Source organism: Leptodactylus fuscus, chromosome 5 (genome assembly GCF_031893055.1).
Source record: "Leptodactylus fuscus isolate aLepFus1 chromosome 5, aLepFus1.hap2, whole genome shotgun sequence".
Classification (NCBI taxonomy): domain Eukaryota; kingdom Metazoa; phylum Chordata; class Amphibia; order Anura; family Leptodactylidae; genus Leptodactylus; species Leptodactylus fuscus.
Genome location: NC_134269.1, coordinates 180,558,332 through 180,579,678, shown reverse-complemented (window position 1 = coordinate 180,579,678; position 21,347 = coordinate 180,558,332). Strand labels below are relative to the sequence as shown.

Genomic DNA, 21,347 nt, shown 5'->3' with positions numbered 1-21,347 from the left:
AAACAAAATTCCTGCAAATAAAATGGGGATAATTTTCTCCTGATCACTACCATTTTCGGATAGTAAATGGATGAGGGTTAGGATTTAGCTTAAAGGCCAGGCGATTTTGTGTTTGTTTTTTTTTTCTTTACTGTTTTAAAAATATCAAAACATGTCACAAAATTTTACATAGAAGTCAATGGAAGAATTATGAAACTGTATAACAAAACTCATCTTTCTTGCCCATAGTGACCAATCACTGAGCAGCTTTCATTTCATAAAACTGCTGTTCAGAAAGGAAAGCCGTGTTGTTATTGCTTGCTGTTGGGAAGAAAGACTTTCTATAAAACAGTTTCATAAATCCCCCCAGGCAACAGTTATCTACGTCTAAGTAGCTGCTCAAAAGCAAATTTCTGAACTGCTGTTCCCAAGCACATCAGCAGCTCAGATACAATGCACAGAATCTACAGAAAAATAAAATCAAAAAGTAGAATGTGTTTTAGTATCTAGTTTTAACCTTAGGTGAAACAGATGTAGCAAGGCAGACAACTTGGATCCTTAACAATAATCATTACGTCTATGGCCAACTTTCTATCAAATGAAATAACAAATTCTGTCCACATAACTTTATTAAAATATTTACTTACCTTAGGTAGCGGCTTAGCTCTTGCTGACTACATCGAGACCAGTGAAAGCGATGGAATGCAGCTTGTACTAATGGAGCCATAATGCTGCCCATTCTAACTTCATCTCCACACCTATTTCCTTGTCCATCATGCTCCATTCCCAACCTACAGTATACGTTAATATTAAATACAAAATATTAAATATCATTATCAAATTTAAGTTATCAACAATTTAAGATTACAATATGATGTGAAGATGAATAAGGCGCTAAGGATGGTCTACTAAAAGTCTAGGCATAGAAGTCTACATTGCATTAGATACAGTGCAGGCTTGGAACTACAAAGCGGATCGAACCTGATGTTAAATAAATGTTATATAAAAGTAAATGAATGTTAAAAACAGTATCTAGAGTTACTGATCAATTTTTTATAATATTAATAATGTTTGACGAGTTGAGTTAGGGCTGAGCGATTAATCAAAAAATAATTAAAACCAAACATGAGCCCGGAAAACCAGCGTGATTTTGTCCACATTGGTTACTCAAGTTTGGTTATTACAACTGAAACTGCTATTATTGTACTCTGGGGTCTCTTCAGACCCCAAAGTATAATTCGGGGAGGTGATCAAACAACATTCATCAACTCTTCCCTTCTGGAATTTGGCATGACTCCCTGCCACTATGACATTGCCGGGAGCCTTCAGAAGGCTCTCAGATGCCATGTTAATAGGATGTCTCCTGCGATTTCGCTGTAGGGAGGCCGTCCTGTTACCGGAAATAAAATAGAAAGTGAAAGTAACCCCTCGGTCACTGCCACATTTGATCACAGCATCTGAGTGGTTAAATGCCAGTGTTCTGCGTCACCTCTGATCAGGGGCAATGCTGCTGGGTCCCTGCTGTATGAAACAGCGCAGACCCGGGAACTAGTGCGGCCGCTCTGTATCAGAGTGACCCGCCCTATTTAATCACTTGTCGGTTGAGTGTTCGGGATCGGAAAAGTTCGGATCTCGATCGGCGGTCGAGTAAGTTTCACAACTGCGATTGGGTTCCGATCCCGCCTAAAAAAAGATCGGGAACGGAATTCTGATCCCAATCGCTCAACCGACTTACCTGCACAGAACCGATGCCGCTCCCGGAGCTCCGGACCGTTGTTCTCTCTTCTCCTCTTTGCAAGCCAGCAGAGCGCTGTGCGTGCCCCCGCCTCCCTAGGCTAGTGTTACTGCTGGGAATAGGCGGGGCTTTTTGTGGCTTAGAGTGTGGGCGGGTACAAGGAGGGGAGACATGAATGATGCACTCACATCTCCCCACCCTGTACCCGCCCACACTCTCCTAAGCCACAACAAGCCCCGCCTTCTCCCAGCATCAGTCACACTAGCCTGGGAGGCGGGGGCATGCACAGCGCTCTGCCAGCGTGCGATGAGAGAGAGGAGAGGAGAGAACAACGGCCTAGAGCTCTGGGGAACGGCGTACACATCGGGAGTGGAAGCAGCAGCAGTTCTGTGCAGGTAAGTGGGGGGACTAAGTAGCCAGTGGATTTTTTAATCACTACACAGCATGGAGGCTTCAATTTTTGGACTCCACGATGTGTAGTCAACAGGATCGTTTTTAAAATCCGATCTTCGATTATCAAAAAAATCCCATTGACTTGCATTGGGATCGGGTTCGAATGGAAAATGATCGAAAATCGGATTTTAAAATCGATCCTGAAATCTCAAGATCGGCTCAACCCCAGTACTGATGTAAACAATGTCACCTGGCTTCCTCCAAAAATAGAAATAAAAAGTGATCAAAATGGCATACATACTAGAAAAACCCTACAATTTGCCCCACAAAATAAAGCCCTGACATAGTAAATGAAACAGTAAATTATGGACATCAAAATACTGTGCGCTTAGGCAACATGTTTATTTTAGAAAATGACATTTTATTCAGTAAATGCAGAATACAATAAAATCAATATAGTGAATACTATTAAAAAATGCAAAAATATATATTTTTTTTTTTTTTTTTTTTTTTTTACGCAGACCTTAATGAACCTTAATGAAAGTTAATCAAAACCTTATATGTACCAAAAAAAGGTTCCAACCAAAACAAGAACTTATTGTGCAAAAAAAAAGCTCTCATATAGCCACGTTGACAGAAGGTGCAGATGGAAAACATAAAAAATGTGACTGAGCCAAACTAGAGAAAAACACCAGATTACTTATTATTTACATAAAAAAGTTGTTATTGTCCTATTACAAGAGACTCACTCTGACCTTTGCAAATCCAGTAAGTAAAAACTTAATATAGCTTTTTGTATAGCCAAGTTTCTATAGTTTTTTATAAAACCTTCCAGCCACAAGTATTAAAATTGTATACAGATCCCCCCAAGGAAGTTTATTCTTTTATGGGACATAAGAAGTTTACATATCCATGACATCCTTGTGTACCAGGACATTAGTGTATGCCAGCAGTGTTATGCTAATTAGAGATGAGCGAACACTAAAATGTTCGAGGTTCGAAATTCGATTCGAACAGCCGCTCACTGTTCGAGTGTTCGAACGGGTTTCGAACCCCATTATAGTCTATGGGGAACATATACTCGTTAAGGGGGAAACCCAAATCTGTGTCTGGAGGGTCACCAAGTCCACTATGACACCCCAGGAAATGATACCAACACCCTGGAATGACACTGGGACAGCAGAGGAAGCATGTCTGGGGGCATAAAAGTCACTTTATTTCATGGAAATCCCTGTCAGTTTGCGATTTTCGCAAGCTAACTTTTCCCCATAGAAATGCATTGGCCAGCGCTGATTGGCCAGAGTACGGAACTCGACCAATCAGCGCTGGCTCTGCTGGAGGAGGCGGAGTCTAAGATCGCTCCACACCAGTCTCCATTCTGGTCCGACCTTAGACTCCGCCTCCTCCAGCAGAGCCAGCGCTGATTGGACGAATTCCGTACTCTGGCCAATCAGTGCTGGCCAATGCATTCTATTGGCGTGATGAAGCAGTGCTGAATGTGTGTGTTTAGCTCAACTACACCGGTGGAGTAGTTGAGCTAAGCACACAGATTCAGCTCTGCTTCAATCAGCGCTGGCCAATGCATTCTATTAGCTTGATGAAGCAGAGTGTGCACAAGGGTTCAAGCGCACCCTCGGCTCTAATGTAGCAGAGCCGAGGGTGCACTTGAACCCTTGTGCACCCTCGGCTCTGCTACATCAGAGCCGAGGGTGCGCTTGAACCCTTGTGCACACTCTGCTTCATCAAGCTAATAGAAAGCATTGGCAAGCGCTGATTGAAGCAGAGCTGAATCTGTGTGCTTAGCTCAACTACTCCACCGGTGTAGTTGAGCTAAACACACACATTCAGCACTGCTTCATCACGCCAATACAATGCATTAGCCAGTGCTGATTGGCCAGAGTACGGAATTCGGCCAATCAGCGCTGGCTCTGCTGGAGGAGGCGGAGTCTAAGATTGCTCCACACCAGTCTCCATTCTGGTCCGACCTTAGACTCCGCCTCCTCCGGCAGAGCCAGCGCTGATTGGCCGAAGGCTGGCCAATGCATTCCTATGCGAATGCAGAGACTTAGCAGTGCTGAGCCAGTTCTGCTCAACTACACATCTGATGCACACTCGGCACTGCTACATCAGATGTAGCAATCTGATGTAGCAGAGCCGAGGGTGCACTAGAACCCCTGTGCAAACTCAGTTCACGCTAATAGAATGCATTGGCCAGCGCTCATTGGCCAATGCATTCTATTAGCCCGATGAAGTAGAGCTGAATGTGTGTGCTAAGCACACACATTCAGCTCTACTTCATCGGGCTAATAGAATGCATTGGCCAGCGCTGATTGGCCAGAGTACGGAACTCGACCAATCAGCGCTGGCTCTGCTGGAGGAGGCGGAGTCTAAGATCGCTCCACACCAGTCTCCATTCTGGTCCGACCTTAGACTCCGCCTCCTCCAGCAGAGCCAGCGCTGATTGGACGAATTCCGTACTCTGGCCAATCAGTGCTGGCCAATGCATTCTATTGGCGTGATGAAGCAGTGCTGAATGTGTGTGTTTAGCTCAACTACACCGGTGGAGTGGTTGAGCTAAGCACACAGATTCAGCTCTGCTTCAATCAGCGCTGGCCAATGCATTCTATTAGCTTGATGAAGCAGAGTGTGCACAAGGGTTCAAGCGCACCCTCGGCTCTGATGTAGCAGAGCCGAGGGTGCACTTGAACCCTTGTGCACCCTCACAATTACAATTACACACCCGATAGAGCCCCAAAAAGTTATTTTTAATAACATTCCCCCCTAAATAAAGGTTATCCCTAGCTATCCCTGCCTGTACAGCTATCCCTGTCTCATAGTCACAAAGTTCACATTCTCATATGACCCGGATTTGAAATCCACTATTCGTCTAAAATGGAGGTCACCCGATTTCGGCAGCCAATGACTTTTTCCAATTTTTTTCAATGCCCCCGGTGTCGTAGTTCCTGTCGAATTTTGGCGCACTTTACCACACGGTGTTCGATTCGATTCGAACATGGCGAACACCCTGATATCCGATCGAACATGTGTTCGATAGAACACTGTTCGCTCATCTCTAATGCTAATGCTACATTGGAAGTTATCCATATAGTGACAAGAGTATCTGGGTTTCTAAGACACACTGATACTACTTTTATAAATGATTGACAAACACAAAGGCCTGGAGCTCATATGGACAACACAGAGTCTTGGGGTGGAGTCTCTGACCTCTATATATGACCATATACCGTACGTTAAAATGAATGATCGATGATTGCTCAGCAACTTTTCTAAACACACAAAGAATGTCTGACGAAGACCCAACCCAGTATACTGTGGTCCTTCAGCTTTGGGATAACTAACGCCATAAAATCTTGAGTAGAAAACTGAGCACTATGGTCAATAGAATTATGAGCTGCTAAGAGTTTAAGCATAAAGGCATTCTGAAATAGTTTAAGGAAAAAAAGGTATTCCTTTTTTATAATTTGTTTCCGCTTCTTTTGATTAAATGAACATTGCCCTCATAGTCATAGACAAGTCATAGATAAGTAGTTTAGATTTGGCAGTATACCGTAATCTCATAATTTCTCCTTATATCGATAAAGACAAATATTTGTCTATTTTTTTTAATTTTAATATTTAGATTCAATTTATATTCAACTCATATTTAATTCTTTTATAGTGGTAACTGTAGACAGATCTCTGATTAATATTTCCTTAAAATTATACTCAAATATTAATCAGGTTGGATTTTATCGGGAAGTAAAGGAAAGGTCAACACCTCCAAAACTATATCTCTTACTGCTTATGGAAAGAAAAGAAAAAAATCTAAACTGCCAATATAAAATAAGACGCCGGCAAAGTGTACGTGCCAGGTGCTTCCATTCATTTCTATGGGAGCGTGCTGTTCAGAACGGCTAATCCGAACAGTGTTCACTCATCTCTAGTTACCACTAAACGTGATGAAAACAGCTTTCGATGCAAATCGCATATTTCCTGAAATTTAGATCGAATTCCAGCTGGTCAGGTTCGATTTGCTCATCTCTATTTATAATGTGACTCTCTCTACTACTTTTTTTAAATTTTTTTTTAACTTCATTGAATCTTGTTCGAATTATCGCTTTATACAAATGGTGTGTTATTCTATTTCTCTGCTATTGACTCAAAGTCTGAGACATTTGAGAAATTATGCCTTCAAACCAGTCCACCATCTAATATTTCTTCAGTCTTTGGGTTGCTGAGGAACAGAGAAGACCAGGAGAGTAAACCTCTATGTAAGTAAAATTGGGAGAGAGCCCTATGCAGGGGCTATGCCCTAAGCAATCTACTATAACGAAATTATACAATCTAGGCGGTAGAGAAGTCATGAAAAAAAAAAAAACAGATAATTTTTCCAACCTCCATCAATATTCTCTGGAGTTAGAGACAGTTAGTGGGTTTCTATCTGTATATATGGTAGGAGTACCCCTTAATTAATCGGTTTGGCCAGGGCAGGTGTATGCAACACTCAAAGCTCTCTCTTCATTCCCAGAGACAAGGAAGTCAACATTTGTGTCATTTATAAATCTAAGAATTGTCTGCTATTCTCCTAGGGCCTCATGCACACAACTGTTTGCATTTTCAGCGTACTAGGTGTGTGTATCACTGACCCATTCATTTCTATACATACGAGCATGTATTTTCATGGTCCCATGTATTGGACCATGAGCCAAGAAAACATGCAGCGACAAACATGCAGTAGTGTGCATGAGGCCTAAAGAAAATAAAAGGATATTTAAAAATGAAGGGAACATATGGCAAATGTTATTTATTAACTTTTTTGGTGTGCGCCTGAAATCAGTAACTAAAGTAACATTTCCACAAAATAATCTCATTTGATAAGAGTGGGGCTGGGTCCTGAAGGGGTTCATTAGTTTATTCTGCAGGGAGTCTTAGCAAACCTCTATGAACTATGGAATTGGGAATGTCTGTGTTCTCTTTGCACAGCACACTGCCCTGTTCATCTTGTGGATCTGTTTGGTTAAAGGTTGATCCATTTTTGACAGCAGTGAAAAATAAATTAACCAATTTCTAAAACAAAATGTTATACTTTACAGAAGAAAAAATATATATCCTTGTACCGTGTTACAGTGTACCGTGTTACAGTTTTTCATGGAAAGACAAGGTATGAATGCTGAAGCTGTGGTGAAACTCACAAAATTCATCCTCACCCACAATTACTTCTCTTTTGGTGACTGCATCTACCTACAGCAGACTGGCACCACAATGGGGAGCAAAATGGCGCCACAGTACGCTAATCTCTTCATGGCCAAGCTTGAGAGTGACTTCCTATCCACCTGCACCACCAGGCCTCTGGCCTACTACCATTTCATTGACGAAATCCTAATCATTTGGACTGGGTCTGAACAACAGCTGAAAACGTTCCATGAACAATTCAACCAGTTCCATCCCACCATCAACCTGACGCTCAATCACTCCTTCTCAGAAATAAACTTCCTAGACACAGTCATCAAGATACAGGACAACAAAATTGAGACATCGCTGTATCGGAAGCCGATTGACCTCCCTACCTACCTAAGATGGGATAGCTTTCATCCGAAACACATAAAGAAATCCATTGTCTACAGCCAGGCCATCAGATATCATCGCATATGTTCAGACCCGGTGGACAGAGACAAGCACATTGGGGGCCTCAAAAACACATTCTTGAGGCAGGGTTACCATCCAAGAACAGTTGAAAACCAAATCAACAGGGCCACCAGAATACCAAGATCGGAGTTATTAACCCCTTAAGGACCAGGCCATTTTTTGGTTTCGCATTTTCGTTTTTCCCTCCTCACATTTCAAGAGCCATAACTTTTTCATTTTTCAGTTCACAGAGTCACATGATAGCTTATTGTTTGCGGGACAAATTGTACTTTGTAATGGCACCATTCAATATGCTGTGCAATGTACTGGGAAGCTGGAAAAAAAATTCAGAATGAGGCGCAATTGGAGAAAAAATGCATTTGCGCCATTTTCTTATGGGTTTAATTTTTACAGCATTCACTGTTTGGTACAAATGACATGTTACCTGTGTTCTACGTGTCAGTACAAACGCGGTGATACCAAATTTATATAGTATTTGAAATTTTTTGATACTTTTAAAAAAATGATAAACTTTGCAAAATAGAAAAAAAAATTTGTGTCATCATGTTCTAACACCTGTAACTTTTTCATATTTCCATGTATGGAGCTGGTTGTGGTGTCTTTTTATGCGGGACAAGATGACGTTTCTATTGATACCATTTGGGGAAAGATCCGATGGTTTGATCACTTTTTATTCAATTTTTTATAGGAGGCAAAGTGTTGAAAAAAACGCTTTTTGGCTGTTTTTATTTTTTTTGCCGCTACGCCGTTCGCAGTACGGGATAAATGTTTTAATATTCTAATAGTTCAGGCATTTTGGAGCGCAGGGATACCTAATATGTTTATGTTTAATGTTCTTTAATTACTTTTATAGCTGATCTAGGGAAAGGGGGGTGATTTGAACTTTTATATTTTTTTTATTTTTTTTAATACTTTTAAAAACTTTTTTTTTCTTCTGTTACATTTATGATCAGACCCCTTAGGTACCTTGAAACCTAGGGAGTCTGATCGCTCATACTATTCACTGCAATACTACAGTACTGCAGTGAATAGCAGAATCCCAGCACTTCTATTAGACGATGCCTCTGGCATCGTCTAATAGATCTAGTGCAGAGACAAGCCTGGAAGCCTTCAATAGGCTTCCGGCTGTCATAGCAACCGATCACCGCCCTCTTGTGACGTTCAGGAGGGCGGCGATCGGCGAAACATGGCGGCGCCCATGCCGCCTGCACTGTTTACACGCTGCGGTCGCGTTTGACCGCAGTGTGTAAAGGGTTAACAGCAGCGATCGGCTCGGGCACCGACCGCTGCTGTTAGTGGCAGGTCCTGGCTGTATTATACAGCCGGCATCTGCCGTGTATGGAGCTCGCTCCATACATCCCCATGCGACCCATGACGTACAGTTACGTCAAGGGTCGCTAAGGGGTTAAAATACAACACCAAACAGGAGAACAATCGGGTGCCCCTGGTTGTCACATATAACCCCCACCTGGAGACGCTGAGAGGTATCACAAGCAAATTACATCCACTACTAAAAAAAATACAACCGTCTAAAATCCATATTTCCAGAACCCCCTCTTCTGTGTTACAGACAGCCACCAAACCTCAGAAATATGGTTGTCAGCAGCTCACTGTCACCTCCAACTAACATAGGAACATTTCCATGTGGAAACAACAGGTGCAAAACCTGCCCGCACATACTGACTACGGACAAAATAAAGATCCCGAACTCTGATCGACACTACAAGATCCCAGGTAACTTCACCTGCAGCACACCTAATGTAGTGTATTTGATATTGTGTACTAAGTGTCCTGAGGTCCTGTATGTAGGCGAGACAGGACAGTCACTTAGGATGAGGATGAACTCACACAGACATACGATTAGAGAACAGAGAATGGACCTCCTGGTGCCAAAACACTTCTGTAATCAAAATCATAATATGACCCAGGATATGAAGATCCTGGTACTAAGGGGGAATTTCAGAAACAGAAAAGATCGCCTCATATGGGAGTTTAAACTTATGATGACCTTTTGCACTCTCCAACAAGGTTTAAACCAGGCCCAGGGTTTTATGGCCTTTTATAACCACTAGACACCATGTCACTGATCAAAGAAGCCATAAACTCAGAGAACTTTCCTGTGAACTGATATATATGTGGTTTTTTTAAAACTGTTTATGTTCTGTTTTCCATCTATTTTGCATCTAACACTCCATTTCTCTGTATATATATGCCTACCTTCAGACATTGTGTTATACCATCCTGATGAAGGGACCTTTATAGTAGTCCCAAAAGCTCGATATGTCATCAAAAAACTTTTTGAGTTAGCCATTAAAAAAGGTATCAACTACTGAGGACTTCTCTCAAAAAATTTCTTTCATTTCATACTTTACAGAGTCATCCATAGAAAAACACATGGATGGCATCTGGGTAGGCTTCAAAGGGTTTGTATAAGATTACAAAAAAATTGCCGCTTTCTTCATTCAATAGTGTCACACTTGTCCATGAATTGTGTCTAGTTTTGGAAATTCTTCTGAAGTTAATGAGGCTGAGCTGCAGTACCAAATACAACCTGTAGACAGGGATGGTGCTATTTTTTATTTATTTATTTTTTAAAGAAAGCAACAATCTTTCGTCTTCTCCTGGACAACCTTTTAGATGGGCAGCTTTGATTCACATAATGGACCAAATTAGAGCATGTTTCAGTTTTATTTTTCACGGAATAGTGTCTGCAAACACCAACTTAAAATCAATAGGACTGTCCATGGAGCTCACAGACAGCACATTAATCACAGAAAAGTGAATAAGGCCTCTGTCTAATGATGATCATCTTGAACTTTACATTCCCCAGTAGAAATTCTTCAAATGAATTCCCTTAATGTTTTTCCTTACCACCGTTTCTCAGAAATACAGAATAGCAGAGTTAACCCGAACTTCTGCAATTGGTTAAACTGCTTAAGTGTGATACCTTCTCAAAGAAGATAACAAATACCTAGAAAAGTTATTGAAATATGTTTTTCCAATGACTTTTCAAATTTGACTTTTCTTCTATGATGTCACACTGCAACAGTTTAACCAATGACTGCAGTTTGGTTTAATGCTGTATCTACAGAGTATGTCATATGTATTATATTATTGGATATATGTAAACCTTAAAAAAAATTTTTTCCCATTAATGACATTTATTTGATATCCACAGGATAGGAGATAAATGTCTTACTAGAAAAATGGAGGACCGCAAGGTTCCCTGCGTGCTGTACGCGTGGTAAACACTTTATTTATTTCTATAGAGGTTCTGGGACATTACTTCCAGGAGTCCCATAGAGGTGAATGGAGTTGTGGACACACATGGGCTCCACCACTTCATTACCATGGAGCACTCATGGGAACCTGTGGCTCCCCCATTCCAGTGATGGCTGTGGGTCACAGTATTAGAATACCTAGGGATTAGACACTACAGCGGGAAAACTCCTTCCAGGGTGAATTGTGTTTAACTTCATAAAACAGACATGAAAATTTATAAAATGATGTAAGAAATTAAATTAACATAAGTCAATCGCCAATACCTTACACTGTGACTTTATAAACTGTATTTGTTAATAATTTTACAAATGTTTCTTGTTTTATATTTACTTACACGTGACCAGTTTCATGCGCTACTACAAAGGCTGAAGAGAATCCATCTTCATGATTTAGTGTACAACTTCGTACTGGGTGACACATTCCTGTAACTGGTGCATAACCTAAAGAAAAAGAAGAAAATAAGAAATATACAGTGTAGTCAAGTATACGCAAATCTAGTGACTGAGGCCCAGTTCACATCTGCGTTCGGGTTTCTGTTCGGTGAATCCACTTGGGGACTTCCCGAACGCAAACCTATACACATAGAAAAGCGGCTACCTGGGAAAATATGCGGAACCCATAGACTATAATGGAGTCTGGTGGTTTCTGAACAAAATGTATGGAGAGAAAAGTGATGCTTGCAAAACTGCTCAGATGACAAATTTCTATAGCTTTATTTATGTTTTAACCTCTTAAAAAGTCCAAAACTTTGCAAATATAATTTTTCTTAGGGAGCGTTCACACTACCGTCGGTGTCCGACATGTAGTGTCCGCTCAAAATCTGTCACGGACACTAGGAGCGGACACTAGCTGTGTCCATGACACCTGTCATTTATTTCAATGGGCATCGGGTGCGTTCTTTTGCACTCCGTGCCTGTCCTTCCCTGTCCGCAAGAGAAGATGTCCGACTTCTCAAGCGGACAGAAAAACCCTGCATGCTTAAAGCAGCGGTCGCCATAGTTACAGACCCGACATGCGCCGCACTATTACGGCGCATGTCGGGAAGGGGTTAAAATACTTTTTAGTCAATTTTTTTTTTTTTCCCCACTATGGAGTTCACCGTACGGGAAAAATATTTTTATAAGTTTTTAGACTGGATGTTTTCGGACACAGGGATATCTATGTGTAGGTGTTTCACAGTGTTATATTTTACTTGTATATGTATTCTAAGAACGTGATTAAAATTTTCTATTATTTTCATTTTTATATTTTTACTAGCCTCTGCCCGCGACTTCGTTTGCGTGTTGTTGGCGTCGATTATTCGCCTATATTCAGCAAATTGCTGCTGTCAATGATCCGCCTGCGCCAGCATTTCGACAGCTGTCAAGCTGGTCTGTCGCTGAACTCGCTCCTTGCGCTGTGCCCGTGATTGTTCCGGCATCTCAGCAGCTCGCTGGGACGCCATATAATGAGTGTGTTGTTGGCGACCATGATCCCCCTCAGCTCCACTTGAGGAGAACTCTGTTGACTTCTGGCTACCTTCATAGCTGTCGTTGTTTGCGACAAATTAGATTTTTTTTTCCAGGCATGTTTAAAATTGGCAAACTGCCAATTTGGATTAAAGGTGTTTTCCCACCCAGTGTGTCAGCACTGCCTGAAGCAGATCCAGAAATGTGTGTACACAATCCACTGAGGGTTAGCGTGTGTTTACACATAGAGATAACAGCCCTGGCTGAGATAAGCTGCTGCAAGAGCAGTGTAATATAGTATGTGAACATAAATTCATAGCAGTCAAGAAGTCATGTCATTTACCGGGATAAAAAGTAGCTTATGTTTTCATTGAGGTTACAAACTATGTGCCAAATTTCATTCAAATCGGTTCAGCCATTTTTGCGTGATTGAGGAACAAACATCCAAACACACAAACTTTCACATTTATAATATTAGTAGGATACTTTAAAAAAAAAACAAAAAAAAAAAAAAACTTTATTTAATAGACCCCCTCGGGGTCTGATCAGTAAAGCAATTCATTACAATGCTAGGGCATTGTGATGCGTTGCAAAATACCGACACTTCTATTACAGGCTGCATAGAGCAGCCTTTAATAGAAGTTAATGCCAGACAAGCCTGATGTCAACTGTCATGGCAACGGATAGTGGGCCCTGAATCTCATTCCGTTCTCTCTATTGCCAGGTGGGCGATCCCTGGCTTTATGCTCCAGCTCAGGAACGCCCATCTGACAGCCTAATTAGTATGTAGGGTGTGAAACTAACAGCACCAACTGCTCTGGAATTGTAGGGGCTACAGAGAAAATGCCAACTGCGCTGTATTCACTGGTACCTACTGAAGGAAGCAAAGAGTTGTAGTTGAGGTGGTGAAATATCCCCTTTAAGTCTGTTGTCTGACCCGTCATAGGATAAAAACAGTGGGCTGAAAAACTAATATAATGAACACTGCAGATGGAGCAAATACTGCATTAATCATCTTTCAATGTAATGTAAAAAGCAAGATTGATGTTTTCTTTTGTCTTGTGTGTTTACTTTTCAAACAGAAGATAAGAGTCCTCCAGTTTCATCACACAGAGTCATTCCACCATACAGACTCTGCAGCTTTTGGTGCTCAGCACAAGATGGCACAGCCTACTAACATTTGTAGCTTTGCAACAGCTGCATTTCGCATACAGAACATAAACCAAGTGTGAAGTTATAAACGACATCACTGCCAGTACTACAGCTCTGTATGGAGAGTGTGGTTAGAACCCACTGGCACCCAGGATATAATATTAACCTTCAGTCAATGGTAATCTTCTAATTATTTTATGACATTTGTTTTCACAGTACAGCATTGTTATGGTCACAGCTTTGGATACCTTAGCATAGCATAATGGCATATTTCTAACAATACAAAGGCCTTCTTACAGGAACTGAGCATGAACCAGGTATTAATGTCCGCCATCAGTGCCCACACTGACAACTGGCATTAAGGTCCCTGGTGCTTCAGTCAAAGCTGGCCAAGGCACTATTTTCCCTCCATGGTCTCCAGAACGAGATCTGGGGCCGGTGAATCATTGCCATTGCTCACAGGCTTTTCTCGGCATTTCTTCTATTACTGGCTTTTCTATAGGGTAATGGGTGGATTGGAGTACAATGACAGATTAACAGAGTTGGGGTTATTCAGTAATAATCTAATAACAATGTACAAATGCATGAAGGGACAACACAATGACCTTTCTAATGATCTTTTTATGCTAAGGCCTGGGACCGTAACAAGTGGACATCATCTACTCCTAGAAGAAACAACATTTCAACCCACGCTCCAGAGACAAAATGAAAACCCCTTAAGCATATACCTTGCATTCCAGAGGGGCCAAACTCTTGTCTTGTGAGAAATATTGCATGATCATGGTATTCTTCATGTTCTGTATCTGCTTTCTGCTGTAGGTAAGCCCAACGGCATACATTTTCCAAACTTTGAGAAGGGTTTCCAATTTCAATTAAACTTGAAGACTATGAAATCACAAGAGAAACAATATCAGTTCTAGGCTGCTTTCACCCGAACAATCCATTCTGCGGCCTATAGAAATATGGATGTTGTACATCTAGTGCATTTCCATCTTTCATCCGTGTGTCATCAGTTACAGCAAAACTGCATTTGTGTGACATTCTTATGGGTTTGATATTTACAGTATTCACTATACAGCCAAAATGATGTTACCTGTATTCTGTGGGTTAATACAGTTACAGTGCTAACAAATTTACGCTAGGTTCCCACCAATACTGGGGACCTGGAAAACAGAAATCCGTTTAAAGAGTGGTAACCTGTGGAAACCAACAGACCCCATGGACACACACCTGCAAACTGTTGTTCTGTGTAAAGGTTATATTAGTGATTGTACTTTATTATGTTAGGGCTAGTTCACATGGGACAAAATGGTCAGGATTTTGACGCAGAATCCCGGTCGCAGAAAAAAAAAAAAAAGAAGTGAGCTGCCCTTTCTTCAGGCGGATTCCACGGCTGATTCAGCCATGGCGTCCTCCTCACAAGACCTCCCTCCGGACTAGGCCCTTTCATTTGGGCCTAATATGGAGCGGAAAGCCGCACTTGCACTGGCATCCCGTCGCAGCAGCCGCGACAGAATGTGTTTACGCGGAGCCCCGTGTGAAATAGACCCTTAGTGATCAGACTCCCTGGGGTTCAAGAACCTTAGAGCGTCTAATAAATACAGTAAAAAAAAAAGTGGAACACATACACAAAACACCTTGTTTACACATTTATGAAAATATTTCTGCCATATGGTGAATTCTGTAATGGAGGGGGGAGGGGGAATCAAGAGTCAGACCGCCATTTGTTAACTGTTCACAGGTTTTGGGTTGTTTTTTTTTTTTACCTCTCATAAAGATTTGAATAAATGGTGATCAAAATTATAGACATTCCCCAAATTGGTATATTGGACTCACAAAAAAAAAAAAAAAAAAAGTAATCTTATGCATCCCGTACATGAAAAAAAATAAATAAAAAAAATAAATTTTATATATATATATATATATATATATATATATATATATATATATATATATATATATAAAGTTTTGGGTAGCAGAATCTGGGGACTCCAAGGAATAGTTCAAAGAAAAAGTTTTGTTTTGGAAAGTTTGGAATTTTTTTTACTAAAGTGAAAAACTGGTATCCCCGACATTGCAACAACCCATAAAATACAATCATTTTAGCTGCACAGTGAACACAGTACAAATCAAAGCCTGTAAAGAAAGTTGAACAAATGCAGTTTTTCTCCAGTTCCACCCCATTCTAAATCTTTTTCCAGTTCATGGTATGAAATATAAAAATGGTTCCATTCGGAAGTATAATTTGTCTCTAATATGGCTCTGTGAGAAGAAAAATAAAATTTCTGTAAGATTTGATGTTATGCAAGAGATAATTTGCATAATAATTTAGAACATGGAGTATATCCCACATCTATTTACATCCACAGAGATGTGGACGGAGGTATATAGTGTTCACCTGGTGAAAGCTTGCATCAAATGCATTAATATTTAGCTAAATCCTCTCCCTTTAGTAGGAACTGCTTATATTACAAAATCATCTTAAAGACACATGGTACAGAAATCCTCAACACCGACATCAGGTGACTGGTGCAGGCTTGAAGGACAAATGGTACAAATGCATTTAAATAGGCACTGCACTATACAGTTAGAATTTTTTTTTCTAGCCCCCACCACTCCTGACAAGGGAGACAATTCCCTTTGCACTGTCCACCTCTGATTGAAGCGGTGAATTACACCGCCTTGCCTGCTCCGGCCTGATACTGCCCCCTGGACAATACAATACCCAAGTAGCATATCAGGCAGCAAAGCCAACTGCATTAATTGTTTGAGAATAATGGTAGACAGAGAAAACAAGTGCTGGGATCAGTGGAGCAGCTTCTATGCTGACAACTGGAGACGTAGTGAAAACTTCTCTTGAAAGCAAATCTGTCAATTGATTTCTGCAGCCCCACGTGAGAGCAGGATACGATTGTGAGAAGATAAGCTCTATGCTATATAATTAGAGATGAGCGAACAGTGTTCTATCGAACTCATGTTCGATCGGATATTAGGCTGTTCGGCATGTTCGAATCGAATCGAACACCGCGTGGTAAAGTGCGCCATTACTCGATTCCCCTCCCACCTTCCCTGGCGCCTTTTTTGCTCCAATAACAGCGCAGGGTAGGTGGGACAGGAACTACGACACCGGTGACGTTGAGAAAAGTAGGCAAAACCCATTGGCTGCCGAAAACATGTGACCTCTAATTTAAAAGAACAGCGCCGCCCAGGTTCACGTCATTCTGAGCTTGCAATTCACCGAGGACGGAGGTTTCCGTCCAGCTAGCTAGGGCTTAGATTCTGGGTAGGCAGGGACAGGCTAGGATAGGAAGGAGAAGACAACCACAACAGCTCTTGTAAGAGCTAAATTCCAGGGAGAAGCTTGTCAGTGTAACGTGGCACTGACGGGCTCAATCGCCGCAACCCAGCTTTCCCAGGATCCTGAATGGAATACACTGTCAGTGTATTCCCGTATACCCGATATATACCCCCGATACCCGTTCCAACGGTGTGCCCCCCCCACCTTCACCCCAGAAATACCCTGCAAGTCCCCTAGCAATAGAATTGGGGCTATATACACCCACTATTTTTGCTACTGCCATATAGTGCCATTGTCTGACTGGGAATTCAAAGAATATATTGGGGTTACGTGCACCCACAATTTTTACTACCGGTATACAGTGCCAGTTTCTGACTGGGAATTCAAAGAATATATTGGGGTTACAAATACCCTCATTTCTTGCTACTGCCATATAGTGCCAGTTTCTGACTGGTAATTCAAAGAATATATTGGGGTTACGTGCACCCACAATTTTTACTACTGGTATACAGTGCCATTGTCTGACTGGGAATTCAAAGAATATATTGGGGTTATAAATACCCTCATTTCTTGCTACTGCCATATAGTGCCAGTTTCTGACTGGTAATTCAAAGAATATATTGGGGTTATAAATACCCTCATTTCTTGCTACTGGTATATAGTGCCATTGTCTGACTGGGAATTCAAAGAATATATTGGGGTTACGTGCACCCACAATTTTTGCTACTGGTATATAGTGCCAATTTCTAACTGGGAATTCAAAATGCGCAAGGCTCCCGGAAAGGGACGTGGACGAGGCCGTGGGCGAGGTCGGGGGAATGGTTCTGGGGAGCAAGGTAGCAGTGAAGCCACAGGGCGTCCCGTGCCTACTCCTGTGGGGCAGCAAGCATTGCGCCACTCCACAGTGCCAGGGTTGCTTGCCACATTAACTAAACTGCAGGGTACAAACCTTAGTAGGCCCGAGAACCAGGAACAGGTCTTGCAATGGCTGTCAGAGAACGCTTACAGCACATTGTCCAGCAGCCAGTCAGACTCTGCCTCCTCTCCTCCTATTACCCAACAGTCTTGTCCTCCTTCCTCCCAAAATTCCCAAGCTTCACAGAACAATAACCCCAACTGTCCCTGCTCCCCAGAGCTGTTCTCCGCTCCTTTCATTGTCCCTCAACCTGCCTCTCCACGTCACGATTCCACGAACCTAACAGAGGAGCATCTGTGTCCAGATGCTCAAACACTAGAGTCTCCTCCATCTCCGTTCGATTTGGTGGTGGATGACCAGCAACCCACCCTCATCGACGATGATGTGACGCAGTTGCTGTCAGGGCATCCAGTTGACCGGCGCATTGTGCGGGAGGAGGAGATGAGACAGGAGTTGGAAGAGGAAGTGGTGGATGATGAGGACACTGACCCGACCTGGACAGGGGGGATGTCAAGCGGGGAAAGTAGTGTGGATGTTGAGGCAAGTGCAGCACCAAAAAGGGTAGCTAGAGGCAGAGGTCAGCAGCTTAGGCGAAGCCAGGCCACACCCGGAATCTCCCAAGATGTTCCAGTTCGTACCCAGCCCCGAAAAACTCCCACCTCGAGGGCACGTTTCTCGAAGGTGTGGAGTTTTTTCAAGGAATGCGCCGAGGACAGATATAGTGTTGTCTGCACAATTTGCCTCTCGAAATTGATTAGGGGCTCTGAGAAGAGCAACCTGTCCACCACTTCAATGCGCCGTCATTTGGAATCCAAGCACTGGAATCAGTGGCAGGCAGCAACGGCAGGACAAAGGCCGCCTGCCGTTCACGCCACTGCCACTGCCTCTGCCACTGCCACTGCTGACTGTGCTGGCGATGCACTCCAGAGGACGAGCCAGGACACCACTTCATCTGCCTCCGCCACTTTGTTGACTTCTACCTCATCCTCCCCTGTTCCTGTCTTATCTCCTTCTCCTGCACCATCAAAGGCACCATCAGGCGCTTCTTTACAACAACCCACCATCTCTCAGACATTGGAGCGGCGGCAGAAATACACTGCTAACCACCCACACGCGCAAGCCTTGAACGCCAACATCGCTAAACTGCTGGCCCAGGAGATGTTGGCGTTCCGGCTTGTTGAAACTCCCGCCTTCCTGGACCTGATGGCAACTGCGGCACCTCGCTATGCCGTCCCTAGCCGTCACTACTACTCCCGGTGTGCCGTCCCCGCCTTGCACCAGCACGTGTCACTCAACATCAAGCGGGCCCTTAGTTCCGCGCTTTGCACAAAGGTCCACTTGACCACCGACGCGTGGACAAGTGCATGCGGACAGGGACGCTACATTTCACTGACGGCACACTGGGTGAATGTAGTTGAGGCTGGGACTGCTTCCCAAACTGGCCCGGTGTACCTCGTCTCCCCGCCTAACATTCCTGGCAGGGACACGAGAAGAACACCCCCCTCCTCCTCCTCCTCTACCGCCTCCTCCTCCGCCTCCTCCTCCGCCACCGCCTCCTCCTCCGCTGTTAGATTGACCCCAGCTACGAGTTGGAAACGTTGCAGCACTGGCGTTGGTAGACGTCAGCAGGCTGTGCTGAAGCTGATCAGCTTGGGGGACAGACAGCACACTGCCTCCGAGGTGAGGGATGCCCTCCTCGATGAGACGGCAATATGGTTTGAGCCGCTGCACCTGGGCCCAGGCATGGTCGTTTGTGATAACGGCCGGAACCTGGTAGCAGCTCTGGAGCTTGCCGGACTCCAACATGTTCCATGCCTGGCCCACGTCTTCAACCTAGTGGTGCAACGTTTCCTAAAGAGCTACCCCAATGTTCCAGAGCTACTGGTGAAAGTGCGGCGCATGTGCGCCCACTTTCGCAAGTCGACAGTAGCCGCTGCTAGCTTAAAATCTCTCCAGCAACGCCTACATGTAACACAACACCGGCTTTTGTGCGACGTCCCCACACGCTGGAACTCAACGTTTCAGATGTTGAATAGAGTGGTTGAGCAGCAGAGACCTTTGATGGAATACCAGCTACAAAACCCTAGGGTGCCACAAAGTCAGCTGCCTCAGTTTCTCATCCATGAGTGGCCATGGATGAGAGACCTTTGTGACATCCTACGGGTGTTTGAGGAGTCCACAAGGAGGGTGAGCTCTGAGGATGCGATGATGATCCTTACAATCCCGCTCTTGTGTGTTCTGAGAGAATCCCTGATTGACATCAGGGATAACTCAGATCACACAGAGGAGTCAGGGATAGCATCCGATCCGTCACAGCTGGAGAGTAGGTCCACACATCTGTCCGCTTCATCGCGTTTAATGGAGGAGGAGGAGGAGGAGGAAGAAGAGTTGTCCGATGATGTGATGGTGATACAGGAGGCTTCCGGGCAACTTCGAATCGTCCCATTGTTGCAGCGCGGATGGGTAGACATGGAGGATGAGGAGGAAATGGAGATTGAACTTTCCGGTGGGGCCAGAGGAGTCATGCCAACTAACACTGTGGCAGACATGGCTGAGTTCATGTTGGGGTGCTTTACAACCGACAAGCGTATTGTCAAAATCATGGAGGACAACCAGTACTGGATCTTTGCTATCCTTGACCCCCGGTATAAAAACAACATCTCGTCTTTTATTCCGGTAGAGGGGAGGGCCAATCGCATCAATGCTTGCCACAGGCAATTGGTGCAGAATATGATGGAGATGTTTCCAGCATGTGACGTTGGCGGCAGGGAGGACAGTTCCTCCAGTAGGCGACCAAGTTCTCACCGGTCCACACAAACGAGGGGCACACTGTCTAAGGTCTGGGACACCTTGATGGCACCCCCTCGCCAAAGTGCCGCCACAGAGGGTCCTAGTGTCACCAGGCGTGAGAAGTATAGGCGCATGTTGCGGGAATACCTTTCCGACCACAGCCCTGTCCTCTCCGACCCCTCTGCGCCCTACACGTATTGGGTGTCGAAGTTGGACCTGTGGCTTGAACTTGCCCTATATGCCTTGGAGGTGCTGTCCTGTCCTGCCGCCAGCGTCCTATCTGAGAGGGTGTTCAGTGCAGCCGGTGGCATCATCACTGACAAGCGCACCCGTCTGTCAGCTGAGAGTGCCGACCGGCTCACTTTGATAAAAATGAACCACCACTGGACAGAGCCTTCATTTTTGTGCCCACCTGTGTAAAGCACCCCAACATGAAACTCCATGTCTGTACTCAACCTCTCCAATTCCTCCGCATCCTCATACTCATCCACCATAAGCGTTGCACAATTCTGCTAATACTAGGCTCCCTCCAACATGATTTCCCCCAACTCTGCTGGTTAGAGGCTCCCTCCACCCTGATTTCCACCAACTCTGCTGGTTAGAGGCTCCCTCCACCCTGCTTTCCCACAACTCTGCTGGTTAGAGGCTCCCTCCACCATGAATTTGCCCAAACTGGGGTTTTTAGAGGCTCCCTCCACCATGAATTGG

At 43.7% G+C, this 21,347-nt stretch overlaps 1 protein-coding gene across 1 annotated transcript in view; it reads right to left on the bottom strand.

The window, feature by feature from the left end:
* Positions 1-21,347, bottom strand: part of LOC142203773 (A disintegrin and metalloproteinase with thrombospondin motifs 2-like) — a 283,879-nt gene that overhangs the window by 110,847 nt on the left and 151,685 nt on the right. Inside the window, exons 6-8 of the mRNA XM_075274794.1 lie at positions 14,364-14,520; positions 11,370-11,475; positions 627-770 (exon numbers count right to left, since the gene is read on the bottom strand). Coding sequence (XP_075130895.1) covers positions 627-770; positions 11,370-11,475; positions 14,364-14,520 — 407 coding nt within the window. The remainder of the gene's footprint in view (positions 1-626; positions 771-11,369; positions 11,476-14,363; positions 14,521-21,347) is intronic.